General features: G+C 42.1%; 1 protein-coding gene across 5 annotated transcripts in view; it reads right to left on the bottom strand.

Moving 5' to 3' along the window:
* spata7 (spermatogenesis associated 7) overlaps positions 1 to 24,778 on the bottom strand; it is an 86,007-nt gene that overhangs the window by 27,706 nt on the left and 33,523 nt on the right. For 3 of the 5 annotated variants that reach the window (XM_033027369.1, XM_033027370.1, XM_033027368.1), the window contains exons 4-6: positions 21,465 to 21,589; positions 12,331 to 12,797; positions 5,417 to 5,477 (exon numbers count right to left, since the gene is read on the bottom strand). In XM_033027369.1, coding sequence (XP_032883260.1) covers positions 5,417 to 5,477; positions 12,331 to 12,797; positions 21,465 to 21,589 — 653 coding nt within the window. The remainder of the gene's footprint in view (positions 1 to 5,416; positions 5,478 to 12,330; positions 12,798 to 21,464; positions 21,590 to 24,778) is intronic. The other 2 variants (XM_033027371.1, XM_033027372.1) reach the window with 1 other exon arrangement.

Genomic DNA, 24,778 nt, shown 5'->3' with positions numbered 1-24,778 from the left:
CAGTAGAGCTAATAGGATTTGATATTTCAATCCCTGTAATAAGTCGGCACTCTTGCTATTTGCAGTGGGATTGGAGTGGTGAAAGGTAGGGTAGGGTACGTCATCGGGGTCATCAGGCGTGCACCCTCCTTCTTTGACATTTCATTGATAAACCCACAACGTCTCCAGAGGGCTCAACAGTGATACCTGGTGTCCCAGGTACACCCCCCTCATTTCCATACCCTCCTGTCTTCATCTTGCAGCCCAACTGTTATCTTTCCTTTTCATCCAAAGCCAATTGCTGCTTTTTTCCTGCAGAATATGATAATGACTTGATTGCTTATTGGTGGAAGCGACCCCTCACCCCCATTTTCTTTACTAGCCTGGTCGTAGATGCAGCAACAAATCCCCTGCATCCCACTTCTACAGGGACAATCTTGGTCTGCCAGCCATTCTGGGAAGCTTCAGTTGCCGTTCAGAGTACGTGGTCTTTTTCCTCTCAAAAGCTTCTTCAACATCATCTTCCCATGGAACTGTCAATTCCACAACATATGCCAAGTTGGTTATTGTGGACCACAGGACCATGTCTGGCCAGTGTTGTAGCCACAATGTCTGGGGGAAACAAAAGCTTTTTTTCCAAGTCCACTTCCATTTTCCAATCCCGAGCAGGCTGCAGAATGCTTGCATTCTTTGATGTTATGGAGGTTGGCCTGCTGGTACTAATGTTGTGAAGTGGACATTTACTGCCGATGTTTGTGGGGAAGCATTTGTGATCGTTCGCCTCTGTCCAGGATTGATGCTGGCTGTCTGAGAACTTGGTTATGCCGCCAAGTGTAACACCCTTGGGCGAGGTGCATCCTGTTAAACAGAGTGCATCCTGTTTAACAGAGTGCATCCTGTTAAAATGTGCCTTAGTGATGCAGGTGCTTGGCAAAGGGAGCAAGCAGGGTCTTCTCCGAACCACTGCTTCAGGTTCTGGGATGATGGTAGAACATCATAAGTGGCTCTGATGACAAAACTTAAGCCGAGATCCCTCCATTTGCCAGATGTCACGCCAGCTGAGTTTCCTCTTTTCCAGGCTCTCCCAGTTCGTTCATTGGCCCTGCTTGGCTATGGAGACGGCCTTGGCGTGTCGCTTTGCCTCCTCCCGTCTTCTCACCTCCTCCACAACAAGCCGCCTCTTCTGTACTGATGTTGCCTTGTGCCTTTGAGGAGCTTTTGGGACGAGCCTGATCCCGGCTCTCCCGTGTTGGACTTGGCCAACCACATCCCGGAAATGAAGAGCAGACTTAGCACTCTGAATGGCTTCAGATGGGGTCCACTTCCTCCCCTTTGCCACACTGGGGGCCGCTGTTCGAATAACAGTATGTTCAGATGCAATGAGGGTCATGACCAACCTTGCTTTAATGCATTTGAACTCTTCCACAAGTCCTGCAATGGGCAATTCCAATTTGCCACTGTCCTGCACTCCGACAGCACATAAGCATCGTGGAAGTCCATGCCACTGTTTCACATGTGTGCTGATCATTCTTTCCAGCTTTTCCACTTTGTTGATGGGGATTTCATACATAGTTAAAGGACACATGATTCTTGGTAGTATGCCAAAATGGAAGCACCACAGCTTGAGTTTTCCTGGTAGCAAGGTCTTGTTGATGCGAGCTATGTGCGTGATGGTATCCTTTTTGAGTTGTTCAAACTGCTCGGTGTCCTTGAGCTTTGCATCATACCATCGGCCCAAGCTCTTCACTGGCATTTCTGAAACAGTTGGAACAGGTATTCCGTCAATATGAAATCTTTGATCCTTGACTTGACCTTTGACAATGGAGATGCTTCTGCACTTGCTGGGTTTAATCTTCATCCTTGTCCATTACATGTTTTGATGAAGTTTTTCCAGACGTCTCTTGGTGCAGGGGATAGTTGTTGTTAGTGTTGTTATATCGTCCATAGAGGCTCGTATAGGTGGCAATCGCTAATCACACTGTAGCCATTTTCCTCCCACAACCTATTTTGAAGCTCTCATAATGAGCTCCATTGCCATAGTGAAGGCCAATGGGGAGATGGTGGACCCCGCCATGATACCTACTTCCAGTGGTTACCATCAAGTCTGATGTTGTGAAAAAAAATCGCATATCCTGGGAGTAGTTTTTTTTACCAGATTTGTTATTAAGTAAGTAAGTAAGTTTATTGGCCAAGTATTCACATACAAGGAATTTGCCTTGGTGCTCCGCCCACAAGAAACATGACATAGTGACAGTTATGAAGGACTCAGAAAACACTAAACATTAATAATAATAAAACATTAATGATAAAACACCATTGATCAAGCATGTGAACCAACAAAATACTAGATCAAAGGGAGTCTACAGATTTTTGGCTGTTGAGTAGAGCAACTACTCGTGGATAAAAAATGTTTTTATGTCTGGCTGTGGCAGCTTTGACAGTCCTGAATCACCTTCCAGAGGGAAGTGATTCAAAGAATTTGTGGCCAGTGTGAGAAGGGTCAGAGATGATCTTGCCCGCTCACTTCCTGGCCTTTGCAGTGTACAGTTCATCAATGGAGGGAAGGTTGCAGCCAATAATCTTCTCTGCTGATCGGACGATTCGCTGCAGCCTTCAGGTATCGTGCTTGGTGGCTGAGCCAAACCAGACCATGATGGAGAAGGTGAGAACAGACTCTACGATGGCCGTGTAGAATTGGACCATCATTGCCTGTGGCAGATTGTGCTTCCTCAGCTGCCGCAGGAAGTACATCCTCTGTTGTGCCTTTTTGACTGTGGAGTCGATGGTAGCCCCCCATTTAAGGTCCTTGGAGATGATGGTTCCCAGGAACTTAAAAGACTCCACAGATGTGCCTTTGGTGTTGTTGATGGTGAGTGGGGTGAGGGGAGGGGGAGCTCTCCTAAAGTCTACAATCAATTCCACTGTCTTAAGAGCATTGAGCTCTAGGCTGTTGCTACGGCACCAGGACGCCAGCTGTGACACTTCCTGTCTGTAGGCAGATTCCTCCCCATCCTGGATCAGTCCAATCAGGGTTGTGAAGCTTGACAGAGGTGTCTGTGGAGGTGCAGTCGTTGGTGTAGAGAGAGTAGAGGAGAGGAGAGGAGAGAGTACGCAGCCTTGCGGTGCTCCTATGCTGAGTGTTTGCGGGTCCGAAATGTGCTTTCCCAGCCTCACATGCTGCTTCCTGTCTGTCAGGAAGTTGGTGATCCACTGACAGAGGGGTTCAGGCACAGTCAACTCGGAAGGTTTGGAGTGTAGTAGCTCTGGCACAATGGTGTTGGATGCAGAGCTAAAATCAACAAACAGGATCCTCACATAGGTCCCCTGGCGGTCTAGGTGCTGCAGGATGAAGTACAGGCCCAGGTTGACTGCATCATCCACAGATCTATTGGCCCGATATGCAAACTGCAGAGGGTCCAGCAGGGAGTTTGTGATATTTTTCAGCTTGGCCAGTACATTATTGCAGGCACCTGAAATAATTCAAAAGCAGTCCACAGTAGCGAATGAGGAACTGATCCATAGGCATTGGCCAGGTCGAGGAACAAGACATGCAGATTCTTTTGTTCTTTCTTAGCAGTCTGGATTTCACGCCATATGACGCTGGTATGTTCAAGGCATCCCGAGAAGCCTGCTATGCCAGCCTTTTGGATTGACGTATCAATGTCAATGGTTTTGTTTCAGATACTTTGTATCAATATCAATGGTTTTGTTTCAGATTCTTTGTAAGTCTTTTCGCCACCACACTGAAAAAGATCTTTCCCTCTATGTTAAGAAGGTTTATTTGCCAGAACTGTTCGATGGTGGACAAATTTTTTTATTTTGGGATTATCACTCCCCCCGCTCTTCACCAGGTTTTGGGGACAACTTGCTTTTCCCACGCAACCCTCATGTTCCTCCAGAGAAATTTCAGAATATCCAGGGCATTCTTGTAGACACAATACGGAACACCATTAGGGCCTGGTGCAGAGGCCGTTCTTGCCTTCCTCACTACTTCTTTTACCTCACTCAGCTTGGGAGGGCTGATGTCAAATTGATGTTGTGGGGGTGGGATTGGTGGGATGTCAGCGGGGACAAAAATCGGTTCATCTTTTAACTCATCAGTGTAGATGGTTCAGATGTGTCCTTCAACTTCCTTTTTTGATGCTTTCAGGGATCCACCCCTAATAGTCAGGATGAGATCCTAGAAAAGTTTCAATTTTTTGAGAGCCAATTCTCAGCAAAGATAGACCAATTTCACCACAACCTCAAGTGCTCCGGCACAGACTTCAAGTAAGTTCTCAATCAAACCAAACAACAAATCCTCAAAGCAGGGATGTGCATCCGCCAGTGTACTTTGGAGAGTTAAACAACTTACTGTTGGCACCTCAACAAAAGAGCTGAAGAACTACAATGTTGTCTCTACAAAATCCTTCAAATGTATTACCTAATGCTAAGGTCCTTGGAGATGATGGTAAGCTAATGCCAGAGTCCTCTCCCAGGTCAACATACCCAGCATCTAGACTCTCAAATCAAACACAATCAATTCTGGTGGGTGGACCATATTATCCGTACATCTAATCAGACCCTGGAATGTGTACTCCGAGCTACAAGACATCAAAAAAATTCCAGGAAGACCACAAAATACTTCAAATATATTCAAAATCCTCCTTAAAAATAGGTAATATCCTCAGGAATCCAAGCCCTGTGACTAATTAAAATGGAGGAGTATCTAGGAAGGCAGAGGACCTCTTAAGTCTCTACAACAGAGCATGCAGAACCCATCTATCGACAGCACAAAGACTGCACAGCACTCCACATACCGCATCAAGTAAATCCTGTCACTTACGACAAACTAAAATCCCTTCTAAAATTTAACATACACCGCAGAGCCATCAGAACTGAAGAGAAGGATGCAATTTCAATACTGGTACAGCAATGCAGTTTGGTTAATGGAGTGATCAGTTCTATTAGTTCTAGAGCAGTTAGTCTTCAGCACAGGGACACAAATACAGATCGTTTGCTGTGCCAATGTACGCAGTCATGTTTTGATATCACATGGAGTGATTCAAACTGGCTGAAGAATGTCATTTGTGGTTATGGTGGAATTGCAGATGTTGGCTGATAAGGATCATTCACAGCACTTCGCTGAAGGTGCTGATCAACGCATTGGCTTTCACACCCATAGACTGGATTTCACAAACAACGGATACTTGCAGAACATTATACAATTGATAAATCTTACATTTAATTTCTAAGTTTCCAATTTCCAATTACAAAAAAAATCATTATCATTTAAAATATGAAGATCAAGAATAACTAATTACTGATTGGTGAATGCTTCATCTATACAGTGTGTCAAATATTTAGACTTATTACATTTCACATGAGTACTGTAAAGCTTTATCTTTCACTGCAACATTTAAGTTTGCTTGGAATGCTAAACTTCTTATCATCTAACCTGTGATGAGATCAAGTGTGGACAACATCTCTTGTTTTCCAGTGACGATACATCTTGAGTGCTATGAATTACAAAATGTAAGTTTAACATTTTGGACAGCATTAACTAAAAGTGAATAAATGTATCTTAAATCTTTAAGTTTGTCATCTTGCTTGCTTTAATTCTCCAAACCACTCTCACTGACCAATCAGTCTATGGCCTGCTGCACTGTTACAATGAGACACATGAAAGCTTAAAAAACAGAACCTCATTTTTTGTTTTGGCATGCTACAACCTTCTGGACTCAATATTGAATTCTAAAAATTCAAGTTACTCGATTTCTCTGTTTGTGTCAATTGGTGGCACCGCGGTGGAGTTGCTGCCACAGCAAAATGCAGCGCCAGAGGCCCGGGTTCGATCCCGACTACGGGTGCTGTCTGTATGGAGTTTGTACGTTCTCCCCTTGATCTGTGTGGGTTTTCTCCGAGATCTTCGGTTTCCTCCCACACTCCAAAGACGTACAGGTTTGTAGGTTAATTGGCTTGATAAAAATGTAAAATTGTCCAAGTTGGCGATATGCAGTACTGCCATGCCGACTACAAAATTCAGAAGATTCATCCATCTGTTATATCGATTTTATTTCCCCCTTTCTTTTCTTTTTACTCTTTTTTTAACCTCTGCGAATGGAGGACATGCCCAGTCTGAACTGCCAGTACACCTTCCTGCTCTGCATTTCACAACTCCTACATTCTTTGTCCAGGTTCTCACTTTTGAACTGTTCCCATTCACTCATTGACCAGATATTTTTTTTTACATTTTAGCTCCGCAATGTGATATCTTGTGCTCAGACACATAATACGAGTTGATTCACTGGTGACCGGATACTCGACTGCACAGTGTACTGTGGTTTATTCAATCATTTACAATCCTCCGACCAAAGGTGGCGCTATTACAACGCCTCCCACCTTAATGAAAAAGTTATCGCCTTGTTGATATTTTTGCATATAACATTGTTGACGTTTTCTTCAGGAAGTTTATTCAGTTTATTCTTCTAATAAACTTCACAAATTAAACTTAACCACTGGGTTTCTCCTTCTTTCTGGATATCTTCCCTGACCAAATGTTTCTGACTGTTTAGAACCACATGGTCTCATTTTTGATCGAGTCAAGTCTTCCTTTTGACCTACATTCATGCATTCCAGTCCATCAGTCAATTTTGTTTGACTGTCAACCACACTTGAACCTCCATTTTCAGGCTGGCTCAAACTCTCACTATCTTGTGTACCTTTTTGCACCATTTCTGGTTCATCCGTTGGTACCTGTACTTGAGTGGTAACCAAATTATCTGACTCGTCTAATTGAAATGGTTGCAAACCTGTCTGTTCTTTCATCGGCATGACATGGTCAATGTGTACTTTTCTCACCTTCCCACTTCCAAACATCTTGACCAAGTATGTCCGTGGTCTGCACTTTCTCACTACTCTTCCAGGTAACCACTTTATCCACTTGTGATGATGGCTTTTCACCTTTACCTTCTGATTCAACTCAACACTCCTTCCCTTTACTCTACTTCAAGTTTGGCTCAAACAGAAGAAGCCAACAGTGAAAACCTTGTTCTTGGTTTTCTCTTCAAGAACAGTTCAGCTGGCGTTTGACCAGTAGTGGTGTGAGGTGTGTTTCGATATGTAATCAGAAAGTTAGCCAGTTTGTGAGACAGAGACAACTGTCTTTTCTGTGGATTTGGATCCAGCAGTTGTTTGACTAATGTATGCTTCAGAATTTGCACTATGCGTTCTGCTGCTCCATTTGAAGCGGGATGGTATGGAGAAACTCTAGTGTGTTTTACACCATTCCCTTTCATGAATTGTGCAAACTCTTGTGAACAGAATTGAGGTCCGTAATCAGACACAATTTCCTCTGGAAATCCATAGGACGCAAACAATCCTCGCAAAATGTCTATCGTTTTGTTCATCAGAAACACCTCAACCCACTTGGAGTGACTATCAATCACAATGAACATTTGTTGTTCATTCAACTCTGCAAAGTCAATGTGTAATCTTTGCCACACCCTAGCCGGCCATTTCCATGGCTGTAGCAGTACTGTTGGTGGATTCTTTCCAACTGCTTGACATGTGCTACACTCTTTCACCATTTGTTCTATGTCCTTATCTAGACCAGGCCACCATAGATAGCTTCTAGCTAGATTCTTTGTTAGACGCATTCCCAAATGCTGATCATGAAGGTCTCCTGTTTAAGAAAGAACTGCAGGAAAAATCGAAGGTAGACAAAAATGCTGGAGAATCTCAGCGGGTGAGGCAACATCTATGGAGCAAAGGAATAGGTGATGTCTCGGGTCAAGATCCTTCTTCAGATCTTCATGAAGATCTCCTAGCAATTTTACTCCATATCTTTCAGGGATTACAACTCTCGCTCCCGACATGACACAACCTTGGTCTACTGAGAGTTCATTCCTACGTACAAAGAATGGTTTCAGTTCTGCCTCTGAAACCAGCAATTTGTTTGGCGATCCATTTATAACATACTCCTGCACTCTTGACAAAAGTCTGTCAGTGTGAGTGGCCTTCCAAATGTCCCCTGAAGTGATAGGTAACTCATCTACATGAGAAAAATAAAAGCTCTCTGTTTGGGGTAACCTCCGATTCCAAAGGTAATCTAGACATGGCGTCAGCATTGCTGTGCTCTGCTGACTTACGATACTGAACATCATACTGGTATGCAGACAATATCAATGCCCATCTTTGCATTTTGGCTGCTGCTAGAGTTGGTATGTGTGCTTTCGGATTTAGGATCACTGTCAACGGCTGGTGATCCGTCTCGATTACAAACCTTCTGCCATACAAGTAATCCTAACGCCATAAATCAATGCAAGAGCCTCTCGCTTTATTTGCGCATAATTTCTCTCATTGGTATTGAATGTTCTAGACGCAAATGCAATTGGCCTCTCCTCTCCATTTTCTAGCAATGAGAGATCACAGCACCAACACCGTATGGTGAAGCATCACATGCTAACTTCATTGGCTTATTTACATCATAATAAACAAGCATTGTACTCTCTGCCTACTGAGCTTTACATGACTTGAAAACTTGGTCACATTGACATGTCCACTTCCATGGTACATCTTTTCTCAAGAGCTCGTTCAAGGGATGTAAACAGGTGGACAGATTTGGCACGAACTTCCCATATTAATGAACTAATCCTAAAAAGGATCGGATCTCAGAGATGTTTCTGGGAGTGGGCACGTTCTTGATCGCATCAACTTTACCCTTGCTTGTCTATCTTATGACCCAAGTACTCTACCTGAAAGAACTCACACTTCTGTGCCTTCACTCTTACACTGTGTGTTTCAAGGCGTTTGAGTACCACTTCCAACCTTTCATCATGTGTCTGCCTGTCAGGGGCTGAGATGAGGATGTCATCCAAGTAACACACCACACCTTCAATTCCCACTAGAATTTGTGTCATCACCCCTTGAAAAATCCCTTGGGCTGATGATATACCATATGGGAGTCGATTGAACTGAAACAATCCCAAATGCGTGTTGATAGTCAGCTTGGATTTAGATTCATCATCTACACCTAACTGCAAGTAGGCATTTGTCAAGTCCATTTTTGTGAAGACCTTTGTGAGGGTGCTAAACAAATCCTCTGCTGTTGGTAGGGTATCTGGTATGCTACCTTCAAGTACCTGGTTTACGGTTACCTTATAATCCCACAAAGTCTAACACTACCATCAGGTTTAGGTACAACTACAATGGGTGTTGCCCATTCACTACTTTCTACCTTACTGATGATGTTCTCAGCTGCAAGTCTTTTCAGTTCTTTCTCAACCATGTCCTTAAGTGCATACGGCACAGCCCGTGATTTGCAATGCACTAGTGTCGCTTCCTGCTTCATGCGTACTTTCGCCTTGTACCCCTTGATTGGCTCTCCCTGGTCGCTGAGCACCTTCGGATGTTGCTCAATTACGTCGTCCGGACACTTGAATTCTTCGGGAATGAGGAATATCTCGTTCCACTTGAGCTTCAAGATCTGCAACCAATTCCTACCTAGCAAAGCAGGCTTATCTCCCTTTACAACTACGAGTGGCAACTCCGCCTGCCGTTCCTTATACCTAACTGGTACCTGTACGCATCCTAACACTGGAATCTTCTCTCCAGAGTAACCACATAGCTCGATTTGCTTTGCTTCCAAAGGAATTTGACTCAGCTTCTCCCGATAAACAAATTCTGGAATCACGCTCACAGATGCTCCCGTGTCGACTTCCATGCTAACATGAGCTCCATTCAACTGGACTTGCACGGACACATTCTTTGTCTTCCGGTTCGCTAGCTCATTGCTGCAGATGGTGTATATGTCGAGAGGCTCTTCCTCTGCCTGCAGTTCATACACAGAATGCAGCTTACTTGTTGTTGAACCTTTTTTCTGCTTAGCCTTGCGACAAGCCTTCACTAGAGATCCCATCTAGTGACACGAGTAACACTCCGCCTTGAAAAATGGACAAGACTGCTAACAGCGATAGCATGACTTTGCAGTAGTCTTGGTACCCTTCCATGGATAACGATTCTCTGACGTCTTTGTCGACTTATTCGTCTTTGGTTTGCTGGACTGCAGCTTGTTCAACTCTTCCGCTGGTTGTCTAGAAGTTGCCCCAACTTCTCTATAACCCTTCTCTGCCATATTCATTGACAAAGCAGTTCTACAAGTCGTTTCAAAGGTCAGGTCATACACCGTCATCAGCTTACTTCGGATCCGCTCACTTCTCAGTCCACACATGAAACCGTCTCTTAACTCCCGATCTTGGAAATTTCCCAAATTACAATGAATTGATAACCTCTTGAGTGCCACATTAAAATGACTGATGTCCTCCTCTGGAAGTTGGCATCTCGTTCTAAATCGATAGCTTTCAACTATTTCTAAGGGCTTAGGGTCATAATGTTCTGTTAACTTCTTAAAAATATCCAAAGGCATGTCCTTTGGTTTGGCTGGAGCTAACAAATTCTTTACCGTATCATAAACATCGGGACCCATTTCAGTGAGGAAAATTGCTCTTTTCCTAGCTTGAGTTGCTTCATTCAAACGTCTCGATTCCGCATCAGAAGCTTCTACTTCAGTAATGTTATTCGCAGCAACATCTCTAAACATTCGAACATTTCCCGGCTTTGCTGGAACTCACCCAATCGTCCAATGTACCCGCTGTGCACTGCCATTTTGGATTTTTAACAGTCCCACAGAATTCAAACTTTGTGACCGAATTTTCAGCTTTCTGTGACACCGACAGTTATACAACACTTCTCCGTATCTCTGTATGATTCCTTATCTACACGAACAATTAAAGCTTGGGAATCCGCGATCCCATCCTCGTCGCCATTTTGTGATATCTTGTGCTCATACACAGAATACGATTTGACTCACTGGTGACTGGAACTCGACTTGTACAGTGTACTGTGGTTTATGCAATCATTTACAATCCTCCGACCAAAGGTGGCGCTATTACACGTAGTCACCACGTTTTTTATCTTAGCAGAGATGTTTGCCCTCCCCCAGCTTCTCTGTAATTTAACAAACTTATTTTGTCTGCAACTTAACAGGCTTCTTTTTTAGTTCTGATGAAGGGTCTTTAACATTAACCGTAGTTCTGTTTCACATCCCACAGATGTGGTCTGACTTGCTGAGTATTTCCGGCACTTTCTATTTTTATGTTAGAATTTCAGCATCAGCCTTAGATCCCATGGGCTGCTATCTTTCTCACCAATCCCCTTGAGGGCCTTACCAAAATCCATGTACATTTCCTCAATGCACTATCCTCTGTGACACACAGTCACCTTCTCAAAAAATCAATCAAATGAGTCAGATGGAGTAACCCCAATCCACTCCAATTACAGATTAATCTGTCCCTCAGAAATGTTTCTGATAATTTTCATACTATTGATGTTATACTCATCAGCCTGTAATTATATGGCTTGTGCCTGCTGCCCTTTTTGAATATTGTTACCATAGTTGCCACCATTGTCCTGCCATCTAAGCACCACTTCTCAGGCCAGAAAGAATTTGAAACTCTCAGAGCCACGGCAATCTCTTGCCTTGTCCCCTGTAGTAGCCTGGAATACTAGATTCTAGAATATTAGAAACCAGGGGCCACAGTTTAAGAATAAGGGGTAGGCCATTTAGAACTGAGATGAGGATAAAACCTTTCACACAAAGAGTTGTGAATTTGTGGAATTCTCTGCCTCAGAAGGCAGCGGAGACCGATTCGCTGGATGCATTCAAAAGAGAGTTAGATAGAGCTCTTAGGGCTAGTGGAATCAAGGGGTATGGGGAGAAGGCAGGAATGGGGTACTGATTGTGGACGATCAGCCATGATCACGTTGAATGGCGATGTTGACTCGAAGGGCCGAATGGCCTACTCCTGCACCTATTGGCTATGTATCTATGGAAGAATAATTTTTGACTTTTAACTTTCACTGAAAGTGCAACTTAGCTTTAAAGTACTTAGTGTAGTTTGAAGATACAGCATGGAAACAGGTCCTTTGGTTCACCGAGCCCGCTCCAACAATTATCACCCATACACTAGTTTTATCCTACACCGTAGGGACAATATGCAGAAGCCAATTAACTTACAAACCTGCACATCTTTGGAATGCAGGAGGAAACCAGAGCACCTGGAGGAAACCTATGCGGTCACAGGGAAAACGTGCAAACTACATATTCCGGATCTCTGGTGCTATAAGGCAGGAACTCTACCGTTGCTCCACTGTACCTTCCTTAATTCTTTAATGGAAAGACATTTTGTTTCTAGCTTTTAACTATAAATATAACTAATACTTGCAAACTGCAATCAAACATCAAGCCATCGTTGTTATATGCATCAAAAATTCCTGAAACAAATACTGTTTGTTGGCACGAATTCACTGTACCTGTTAAAATCAGTCTGTGTTTCTTGTGTTACTAGATTCCTTTTGGAGAGTTTTTTCTTTTTCACAGGAGTATAATACCTATAATGGGCCAAAGAAGACTCTGCTTCTTTCTTTAAAATGCGTGGGCTGAATCGTTGTCCATTGGTAAAGTGGTGAGCATGTTTGTCCAATACATCACCACTGTATGTTTTCTGGCGTGGATCCTGAAATGTTCTGTAGTAATGCTGATTTGCCAAGCTTGCCGATGAGCTGCAGAAAGTTTTATAATGTTGTTGATAAGATGTTGGGGTTCCGGAGCTCAAGTCTGAGTAGCACGTCGTAAATATTTTCTGAGCAGTTTCCTTATCAAAACTGGGACTGGATGGTAATATTGAGAACTCTTGAGAAGAGACAATGGTTTGGTTGGGAGTTATGCAACCATTTGTTAAGCATCTGGTGCCATCATTATGCTCTAGTATGGAACGATTCTGTGAACAAAAATTGAAAACATATTGAGAATGTGAAAATGTTAATTGCAAAGTAGTTCCCAAAGAAACATTCTGATAGAGTCAGAGTCATTGATTGGTACAGTGTGGAAACAGCCCTTCGGCCCAACTTGCCCATACCAGCCAACATGTCCAAGCTATACTAGTCGCACCTGCCGGCGCTTGGTCCATATCCCTCCAAACTTGTTCTATTCATGTACCTGTCTAACAGATTCTTAAACATTGGGATAGTCCCAGCCTCAACTACCTCCTCTGGCAGCTTGTTCCATAAACTTGTTACAGCTTGTTCCTTTGTGTGAAAAGCTTACCCTTTAGATTTGTATTAAATCCTTTCCCCTTTGTAGATTGATGATGCATGTGAACCAATCACACATAAGCCAGCATCACTAACTCCACCCCACTATAACACTTATACTAACACTCGTTCCTAGCACTGCAGTTCGAGCAGCTAGAATGCACTGACAACCTGTCGTCCTCAATGCTGCTAAGTTTCAAGTGCTCATTAAAGATGTGTTTAAATCACCCACTGTCTCTGGCTCTTGTTTACATGGTGTCAGAAGTGGGATGCGAACCCACGCCTCCAATTGGAGACCCGAATTGGCTCTTGTTTACACCCTTCACCTTGAACCTCTGGTCCTCGATTCCCCTACTCTGGGCAAGAGATTCTGTGCATCTACCCGATCTATTCCTCTCATGATTTTTTAGATGACGCCTTGCCAACAGTCTGCCTGTTCCTTCCTTCTTTGTTGTTTGATAGTATGCATTAAATGTTCAGTGTTCTTTAGCTTGTTTATCGTGGGGGTTTTTTAAATCTTTTACCTCGACGGAGTTTTTTCCGTATCGTATCTCCGTCTGCAATACGGCCTAACATCGTGTAGATGGCGGCCTTTGCTGGAGACCGACTTCGGGAGCTTGCAGGACATACCATCGCGGAGCTCGCGATCCTTGTCGGGGATCGACTTTGGAGCTCCAACTGCGGGTGCCGCGAACTTTAACATCGTGGAGCTCGCAGTCTGTGGTTAGAGACCTACTTCGGGAGCTCCAAGCCGTAGGAGCTTCGACCGCCCCGACGCAGGGGCTTCAACCACCCCGACCCGTGAGCTTTGATCGCCCTGACTCGGGGGCATCCATCGCCCCGATGCGGGAGCTTCAATCACCCCGACTGCAGATGGTTCGACTGCCCCGACCGCGGGAGAATAAAGAGGAAGAAGCTTGGACTTTATTGCCTTCCATCACAGTGAGGAATGTGGGGAATCCATTGCGGTGGATGTTAATGTTAATTTTCATGTAGTTGCTTTTTTTTGGTATGGTTGTATGGTAAATCGAATTTCACTGTACGTTAATTGGTACATGTGTCAATAAACTGACCTTGAAACCTTGAAACCTTACAATAAAACAAATCTGATACAGGGTATTGGCCTTTCTGGGCAACAATTAGTCCAATGGGGAACAATATGGAGAAAGTCCCTTGCATGCAGTGGAGCATCTTAAGGTAATCTGAACAAAATGGCTGCATAAATGATACCAAATTCATTAAAGGGATAATACTGTTGGATAAAATTGAAAGATGTCTTCACCTGGAGGATTCTCAACTGCTAATTGTGAATTAGACCTCCAGCATTAGCAATGAAAAGCAACCAATTTGCCATTTTTAGCCAATAGTCGTTGAAAGCAATGCCATCCATTAGGCACTTACATTACATGGTTAAAGAGAGATGACTAAGCATGTGGTTAAAGGGGAGGATGCACAGAAAATTCTACGATCATTTATTCAAAAAAGATATGCATAACATCAAGTTATAGGCAAATGCAACATGGATAGACTCAGGATTTGGGCCATGTTCCTGTACTTATTAAACAACAGTGATACTTTTATCAGGAATATTCACTGTAAAGACAAAGAACTATAAACCAGCATAAATTTAGTCTTTAGACTAAAAATGATGATCATAGGAGATAAAAGGATGTTGAGCAGAAATATGGTTTGAAAACAAAAAAAGTTCCTTAAGTAGTATGCATAAATCTTAAGTTATACAAGAATCCACTTCCATATAGGAGCTAGTAAGCCCATATTAACAGGCTAAAGTTAACCCAAAAGTTAACAAGCTAAAGCTGGCAAACCTATGTTAACAAGCAAACCATATAAAGGCAAGTTAAATCATAGGAAATATCTGTGAAGCTAGAGCTAGAGTTTCGGATTTGATCAATGCATTAGAAAGAGAGTTGCATGGACGTTTGGTTCTGGGAAGGACCGTACTGTAGAACTGATCAATCTAGTGGGTCAGCAGGGTTTGACTATAACTGAAGCCGGTATGGGGATACAGAAAGCAATGATGGAGAGCTGCAGGCCTTGCATTTGTCCAAAAGATACAAGGGTCTAGCATCCTCTTTAGATGCGATCAGAGATCTCAGAATTAATATGAAAACTTATGGTACAGGGATGCAGCTAGTAAGCTCTCCCTGGAGCAGCATTTATTTCCCCAAGTGCTCAATTTTCCTCCAACATCCCATAAACAAGCTTGCGGGTAGAGACATGGAGACATACAGCATGGAAACAGGCTCTTCAGCCCAACTTGTCCATGCCAAACAAGTTGCCTAATTGAGTTAACCTGCAAGTGCCTCGTCCATATCCCTCAAAACCATTCATATCCATATACCTATCCAAATGTATTTTAAATGGAATTGTACCTGTCTCCATCACTTCCTCTGGCAGCTTGTTTCATATGCAATCTTTCCCCTCTCACTTTAACTTATGCCCTCCAGATCTTGATTCTCTGACTTTGTGCATTCACCCAATCTATTCCCTTCACAATTTTATACACCTTTATTAGATCACTGCTCAGCCTCCAGTGTTCCAAAGAATGAAGTCCCAGTCTGCCCAATCCTTCACTACAACTCAGGTCCTCGAACCCTGGCAACATCCTTGTAAATCTTCTCTGCACTTCTTTCAGCTTAATGGCAGCTTTCCTGTAGCAGGGTGACCAAAACTGCCTATACTCCAAGTGCGGCCTCAAGAAAGTCTTGTGTAACTGTAACATAACATCCTAACATGTATACTCAATTCCCTATCTACTGATGGCCAGTGTGCTAAAAGCCTTCTTCAACACCCTATCTACCTGTGACACCACTTTCAGGGAACCATGTACTTGTACGCCTAGATCCCTCTGCTCTACAACACTCCCTCAGGCCCTACCATTCACTGTGAAGGTCCTGCCCTGGATCAACTTCCCAAAATACATACTTCACACCTTTCTGAATTAAACCCCATAGCCATTCCTCAGCCCACTTGCCAGCTGATCAAGATCCCACTGTAATTTTTGATAACCATCATCACTGTCTATGATACCCCTATTTTAGTTTTATTCTGCAAACATGTCTTATACATGCTCATCCAAATTGTTGATATACATTTCAAACAGAGCAGTTTAATTAGCCACTGCAAATTGCCCCTAGTTTGTAGGCGAGTGGTAGACTTTAGGGAGATTTGATGGGAATGTGGGGTGAATTGGTTATATGGAAAATTATTGAGGAACAGAATTGCTCTGTGAGCCAGCAGAGATAGTCCAAAATGGCCCTCATGAGTGCCAAGAATGTTTGTCATATGCACTAGGAACAAAACAATAAAATTCTTACTTAATGCAGCTTTTAACACAACACATTAACACAGCAATATAACAAATAGATAGACAATACAATAAATTATTAATTATACTAGGTAACAACTCCATAATAACCTTCTTTGTTATGAAGAAATGTTCAAAAATTGGAAATAGGTTGAATCCAATATTATAGTGTGTCGAATAAATAGATAAGTCTTGAAACTATATAATGTACGGGGACCGTTTTGAAGAGATGAAATTTGGATAAATTAGAAATTGATAAAGACGACAATGGTGAGTAGTAAAATGGGTTATGTTAACCACGAGTAAATCAGGAAATAACCATACCTGATAAACACAAGAAACTGCAGATGCTGGAATCTTGTGCAAATAGACAAAGCGTAGAGAAACTCAGCAGGCCAGCCAACATATGTGGGGGAAAATGAACAAGTGACGCTTTGGGTCATGATCATTTTTCAGACTGACCATTTCCATCCATAGACTTTGGATGTTTGGGTGTAATTTACCCACTTTGTGTCAATTGTATTTAAGACATGTGTGCATTTCAGTCCTGATATAGGATTTTGATCCAAGACACCTACTCCTCTGCCTCCACAGTCGCTGCTTGATTCACTGTGTTCCAACAGTTCGTTTTTGCTTCAAATTCAAACTTCTGCAGGTCTTGAGTCTCCATTAGAATAGGTCAGGGAAAAATAGTAAAAAGTCATACTTTATCCAAAAGCATTCAGCAAAAGAGATGAATTAATGGCATACATAGAAGTAAATGGTTATGATCAAGTACCTATCATAGAAATGTGGTTACAAAGTGAACAAGGCTGGGAATTAAATATTCCAGATCTTTTGAAGATATAGGCGCCCTAAACGTGGCGACTCTACATACCTTGTGTGTGGTATGCAAAACAAAGAATTTGACTATGACATGTTACATGTGAGAATAAAGAATCAATCTATTAGTCAATAAGCAAAAGTGAAAAGTAGTAGTAGCTGTTAGAAAGAAGGATGAGATAACAGCATTCAAGACAAACGACCTTTACTCAGAAACTCCAGTAGAATTAGTTTGAATGGAAGTAAGAAGCAGTACGAGGCAGAATGCATTGATAGGTGTGGGCTTAAGCTACACTTTGGGCACGGGATGCATTAGGAAATGGGAAAGTTACAACAAAAGTAAATAATCAGGTGGACTTTAATCAACATTTACACTGGGCAAACCAAATTAGCAGTAATATTGAGGGGAATAAAATTATGGAGAGTATTAGCAAAAGTTTTCTAGATCAGTATGCTGAGGAACTAATGAGAGTACATGGATGCTATGGTGCAATGATGCTTGGTCCACGAAGGCCTACTGGATCTCCCGGTTGCTAGCCAATTTAACACCACTTTCCATTCCCATTCTGACCTTTCTGTCCTGGGCCTCCTCCATTGCCAAAGAAAGGCCACACGCAAATTGGAGGAACAGCGCCTCATATTTCGCTTGGGTAGCCTACAATGTTGAATTCTCCAATTTTAGTTAAAGTCTACAAATACCTTCCTCCTCCTCCCCCCCTTTAACCCCCCCCCCCCCAACTAAATGTCCATTAAACAGTTACATAGGTGCAACTATGTATCCCTCTTGGCCTCACACCTGTCTCTAGCCAGTAATCTGTGGTTACTTTTATTATATTTAATTGGCAATCTGTCAGTTATGCAGCCTTTATGGAAGAATAACATGATCTAAAAATATATAAGGAATGACAATGATTTATTTCAATCTAAACTCTTAAATCGAAGCAAACTTGTGAAGGTATCAGGCATGAGTATGATTGTTGTTTAATAACATCCTTCCGACAGCAGGGTGATCAGAACTGAATACATGTGTGAAGAAGGGTCTCAACCCAAAATGTCACCAATTCCTTCTCTCCAAAGATGCTGCCTGTCCTGCTGAATTACTCCAGCATTTTGTATCTACCTCTGATTTAAATCAGCATCTACAGTTCTTTCCTACAATATTCCAAATGTGGTCTTACCAATGTCTTGTAATGCGATGTTCCAGCTCCTAGCACCATGAACCTGCACCCCTGTGTCTATGTACTCTACATGCACTGGCTGTTTGGAATGCAGAGGGCAATATATGTTCATGAAATTAGATCATTAAATTGTCAAATAAGGATAAAGATAGATTTAATAAATGTAAACAGGATGAATACTAACTATGTCACAAAATATCATATATCTGAAGATCTGGTGGTGCTACCAAAGAATAAGGACTCTTGTTCTGGTCTATATGCAGGATGTTGAGAATGACATGGAGGACAAGTGGGGTAGGCTAAAGTGATACCTCTCAATGATCAATACTCATGTAGTCATATCGCTATCTGTAAATTGTCAAATGTTATCTTTGCATCAATTGTATAGAAATAATCTTGTTTACCAATCCAGGAGACTCTTGTCAGAGATTATCCCTTCAATGTTTGTACTAATTGAATAAAGAATTGGTATATTTGTTTCTCCAGACTCCAAGTGGAATCTATACAACAATAAGAATCAAGGCACTGATAGGAAAAGGGAAAGTAGAATAACAGTGTAATCCAGCTAAAAGCATGATAACATACTATACATTTTTTTATGTATATGGAAAAAGATAAAGTTTAGTTGAGATCAATATGGATCCTTTAAGAATGAGAAAGGAGAAATTATATTGGGGAATAATAATAATAATAATAATAATAATAATAATAATAAAATAAACAAACTTTTTGTATCTTCTGCTTGTAACAGCAGAATATACACAAGACTTTCCAGAAATAGTGGAGGAAAATGGGTGTAGAGTGAATGAGTTGAATGACATTGCCATTTGTTTAAAATAAATATACTGAAGAAAATGATGTAGTTACACTTTCTGACCAATAACTTGCTCACCAGTGCTTAGTTTGGATTTTGTTAGGATTACTCAGGTCCAGACATCAACAGGTCAGCTACCCTTGATATCCTGACAGAATTTGATGTGTGGGTGAATAGCCACCTGCAACAAGACAACCTAATTACATTCCCAGTGGTATTATCATCACCATGCCCTCTATCTTCAAATTCTGTGTAGTCACTTGTGACGAGAAAGCGATGTAGCCCATACAAATAAAAAATATGACCATAAGGACAGGTCAAAGGCTGTATCCTGTACCAAATTATGCAGCTCTTGATACTCCAAATGCATTCTCCACTTGCCTGGAGGACTGGAATTCCAACAACGGTGAAGAAACTCAACTCACCCTAGGTCAAAACAGCGAATTTGATCATCACTCTATGAATCATCCTTAAAGATCAGTCCTTCCACTCCCACCAATGAAAGCACTCATCTAGGCTCATCTTCCAGAACTTCCCAAGCCCACAACTTGTACAACCAAAGATTGGTGTTGGAGGAGCTAAGAATACCAGCATTTGTAAGTTCCTCTAAAAATCATAAACCACCCCAAAGTGGAAGCGCATCACTGTTCCTTCATAGTTTCTGGTTCTGAATCCTAAAATTTCCCAATGAAATGTACTGTTGTTGTACCAATACACCATTGCTTGCTACTTGCTGGCTTTGCCATCAACACCACACTTTGCAATTGAACTTAGATTAAAAGTAGAATCATCCTACAACACGTTTGCTCATTGATTTACTTTTTGCTGAAAGCAGTGAATTAAACACTGCTATAATTGATCTGATAATCAATTAATAATTTTATATCTACTAACCCGTGGAATTGGTTGTAGAAAGCCTGGAGTCCAAAACAGAGATACAGTGCATCAATGTCAAGATAGGAAATTAGTTTCAGTTGGCTTCCCTTTCATACACTGGTCAATGATCTCTGTAAAGCGCAATAAAGTGAGTCAGACGTTGTGAACTCAACGACAAGCTTTATTAAACAAAAAATGAATTCCAAAACAATAGCAGTGTTGCAGAGCCCAGAGTAACTTCGTGTCGCTGCAGCAGGGCACACCCTCGACTTCCTTTCTAACCCCCGCCCCTCAGTCACGTGCCTCTTACCACATGATGAATGAGCGTTCGATTAACCAGTGGCCTGACCACCAGATGGCACCACAACTGTGAAAAACAAACTAAGTACACCCAGAGATCAATGAGGCTGATTGACAAAAAAAAGTTTTGGGGATATTGGAATATTCTTGTAAATCCTTGGCTTCAATTCTTGGGAAGAAATCAGGCTAATTGTCAACAAAAAGCTATTCGGAAATTACTGATGTAATTAATATCAATGTGATGAAATGCAACACTTGAGAATTGTCAGATGCATGATAAATGTGAGATATTGAATCTGAGAGATATGTTACTAGATGGGAGATAGGGAGATACAGGTAGAAACCCTTCTTCAGACAGACTGGAGTGTGTTGGGGGGGGGGGGATGGATGGAGGGGGAGAGAAGAAAGCTGAAAAACGGTGAGAGGCAGGACAAAGCATGGCAGGTAATAGGTTGACATAGGTGATGCAGTTTTTGATAGGCAGATGGTTGGAACAAAGGCCAGAAAATAATAGGTTTAAAGAGTTATGGATTATGAAAGAAGAAGTTGGGCAGAAGTAGGAGGAAGCAGAATAAAGAGAGGAGAAAGGTGGACTGAGGTGAGTGAGCGAGGGAAGACAACTTAAGAATGAGTAAGGATTTAGGGTGTTTCCCTGTATTACAAACATTGTCAAGGTTGCGTTTCAATAGTGAAGTTGAGAGAGTTTGAAATCATGGAAGACATGTACCAGGGCAAGGAGATTTAGGAGGCCAATTCTAGAAATTAGACTTGAATGAAAATGTGGTGGAATAGAAGGGTTGGAATGCACATGAAGCTCATTTTAGATGATGAAAGACACAAAAAGAACTTCAAAACTGTTTAAATATTACTAAATACAGTATTTCTTACTTTTTATTTTGGCCAATTACTATCCAAACAGATTTTAGCTAAATCAAGGAAGGTAAGAGTTGTAAAAACCATGAGTGGATGACCATTAACCTAAAAAATATTTAATTATTCTGCACGCTTCAATCACATTCATTATCATTAAACATACCTGAACATGGTCAATAGAGGTTAATCTTCCACAACTGTCTGAGCTAGACCAACATTCTGATCTAGCAGAAATGAATCCTTTTCGGTTCTGCCTTAGACGATTTTGCTTTTGCCGCTGATCTTGATCTTAAGAATAAAGGGGACAATTTAAGATCAGTCTGATGTGTTGTGATACTTGCACTTGCATTCTAAATAGGCTTAACAGTAATGTGAAGTCAGTGTAAAACCTGAAATAATAATCCACCCAATTTCTCTCCGGTTTGATTTTTCTCTTCCTCAGAAGCCACAGCCACATGCTTTTGATGCTCCACTGTAGCAGCTGCAGTGGTCACAGAGATAATGCCAATAATTGTATGATACCATAATTGGAATGCAGCCGGATGGACAGATTATAGATGTTCTGTAATATGGTCACCTAATCTATATTTAACAATGTAAAAGAGGCCACATCCAGAGCAGCAAATGCAGTCAACGAGTTTGGAGGAGGTCCATGTGAATCTTTGTCTGACCTGGAAAGGCTGCTTGGATCCCTGGATAGTGGTTAGAGCAGAGGTGTAGTCAGGTGTTGCACCTCCTATAGTTGAGGGGTAGGAATACTACATCTGTTCTCAGGGTGAGGCTTCACCACATCTCAGGATGAAGCATCACCACATCTGTTCTGAGAACATCCAAAATGTCTTGTTTTTTCAGGAAATTGAATTTCCGCTCTACTAAGAGCCCTCATTAACATTTCCTGAACTTCTACTCTTACTCATTCCCTCCACCCACACCCCATCCCCTCTGTACCTTCCCAGACAGCACAGATCCTCATCTTTCATCCTGTCAGGATTTGCATCAGACACAAATTATCCTTCATTTTTGCCAGCTATAATGTGCAGACAGAAAGGCCCACCAACACATCTTTCCCTCCCCATACCTTTCTGCTTTCAACAGAGATAATTCTCTCAGTGATTCCCTGGTTTGTTCTTCCCTACCCATCCCTTTCGTGTCCCATGGCACTTTCCCCTGCAACCAGAAACACAAAATCTAAAATAACAATCAAGCACTGAGTACATTCAACATTGATCATGAAGAAGAAATAACAGATTCAAATGTAGTGTTTTTTGTAGATGAGATGTGATTACAGGCATGAAAAAGAGTACAAGAGGGGGTAAATTTATAAATACAGAGACAATAACGCAAACTTTAAAGAATTCAGTAAAGAAACACCAGAGAGCATTGTTTTTCAAATATCCATTCAAAAAAATAACCAGACACCTTATGTATTAGTATGTATGAGGTATCTGTCCAAATATTGAGAAATGAAAAAAATAATATAAAAATAAGTAACAGACAGCAAAACATCAGACCTTTTGGAGGCTTTAATTTGTAATAATAATAGCAATCAACCTGAAAGACATAGATGACAAATACAGGTAACATAAATTAGTAAAGCAAGTAGTGCCTGGGAAATTTAATATGATTTTTTTGATTATATAACAGAGATTCTTAAGAATATAAATGTATTGAAGCTAATTTCCTTCATAATTTTCAAAATTATCTAAAGGTGCTGCAAAGGAAGTAATAAGATAATTTAAGACAAGATAAAATGTTACTATAAGATAGTGTCCACTTCTGGGTGTCTAACTCTGAGGAAAGTTGTTTTCCTCCTGTCTTACGCAGTCTTTTGTGATCAAAGATGTCTTCCTTCCAATGTACTTTGCAAATTCCGATGAGGCTGCTGAGGCCCATGTGCGGTCCTCAGAATTTGCCACAGTGGGCAAGTGGATAGTACAGGAAGGGATGCCCTCTTTCAGCCATTTTCTCTGGGATGTGTACTCGCAATTTAGAGACTCAAGCTGCCGGTGCCATCCCAAATACTCCTCCTTCTTTCTGATCAATCACACAATGGTGAGCAAATTATAGTTTTCCAAAGGGATAAGGGAAACGAGAGATATAGACGGTGATGTGGAGAATGAATGAATGAAAGAAATGCAAAAAAGTAACAATGATAAAGGAAACAGGCTGTTTGTAGGGTGAAAATGAGAAGTTGGGTGGGGGAGGGATGGGGAGGGATAGAGAGAGAAGGAATGCCGGGGCTACTCCTGTTTGAGTACTGTTGGGGGGGGGACAGCCTACCTGGGGGTAGCAACAGTGGCCGGGCCTCCGGCACAGAGACCGGCCCTGTTGCTCAGAGGGGTAAGGAAAAGAAGAGGAGGGCAGTAGTAATAGGGGTCTCGATAGTTAGGGGGTCAGACAGGCGATTCAGTGGATGCAGTCTGGAGACCCGGATGGTAGTTTGCCTCCCTGGAGCCAGGGTCTGGGATGTGTCTGAACGTGTCCAAGATATCCTGAAATGGGAGGGAGAGGAGCACGAGGTCGTGGTACATATACTGTAGGTACCAATGACATAGGTAGAAAAAGGGAAGAGGTCCTGAAAGGAGAATTTAGGGAGTTAGGAAGAGAGTTAAGGAAAAGGACCGCAAAGGTAACAATCTCAGGATTACTGCCTGTGCCACGCGACAGTGAGAGTAGGAATGGAGCGAGGTGGAGGATAAATGCGTGGCTGATGGACTGGTGCAGTGGGCAGGGATTCAAGTTTCTGGATCATTGGAACCTCTTTTGGGGAAGGTGTGGCCTGTACAAAAAGGATGGGTTGCACTTGAACCCAAGGGGCACCAATATCCTGGCGGGGAGATTTGCAAAGACTACTGGGGAGACTTTAAACTAGAACGGTTGGGGGGAGGAACTCAAATAGAGAAAGCTAGTAGACAGTGTGTGAGGCAGGAGGTAGAGAAGGGAAGCACTCAGACCCAACATGTAGCGGGGAAAGAAGAAAAAGATAATAAACAGAGAATAACAGGTGGTGAGTTTCTTAAATGTGTGAGCAGAGAGACAGAGGGGTGTAAAATGAGGGTGGAAGCAATAGGTAGCAAGGTGAAAAGTAAAAGTGGTAGGCAGACAAATCCAGGGCAAAAATCAAAACGGGCCATTTTTCAACATATTTGTATATGGGGTAAGAGTGTTGTAAAAACAAGCCTGAAGGCTTTGTGTCTCAATGTAAGGAGCATTCATAATAAGGCGGATGAGTTGAATGTGCAGAGCTTTTAATGACTATGGTATAGTTGGGATCACGGAGCCATGGCTCCAGGGTGACAAGGCTGGGAGCTGAACATCCAGGGATATTCAATATTCAGGAGGGATAGACAGAAATGAAAAGGAGGTGGGGTAGCGTTGCTGGTTAGAGAGGAGATTAACGCAATAGAAAGGAAGGACATTAGCTTGGAGGATGTGGAATCAATATGGGTAGAGCTGCGAAACACTAAGGGGCAGAAA

This window comes from Amblyraja radiata, chromosome 9 (assembly GCF_010909765.2).
Source record: "Amblyraja radiata isolate CabotCenter1 chromosome 9, sAmbRad1.1.pri, whole genome shotgun sequence".
In the NCBI taxonomy this organism is placed as follows: Eukaryota; Metazoa; Chordata; class Chondrichthyes; order Rajiformes; family Rajidae; genus Amblyraja; species Amblyraja radiata.
The sequence above is the reverse complement of the archived record's forward strand: the minus strand, read 5'-3'. Positions and strand labels throughout refer to the sequence as shown.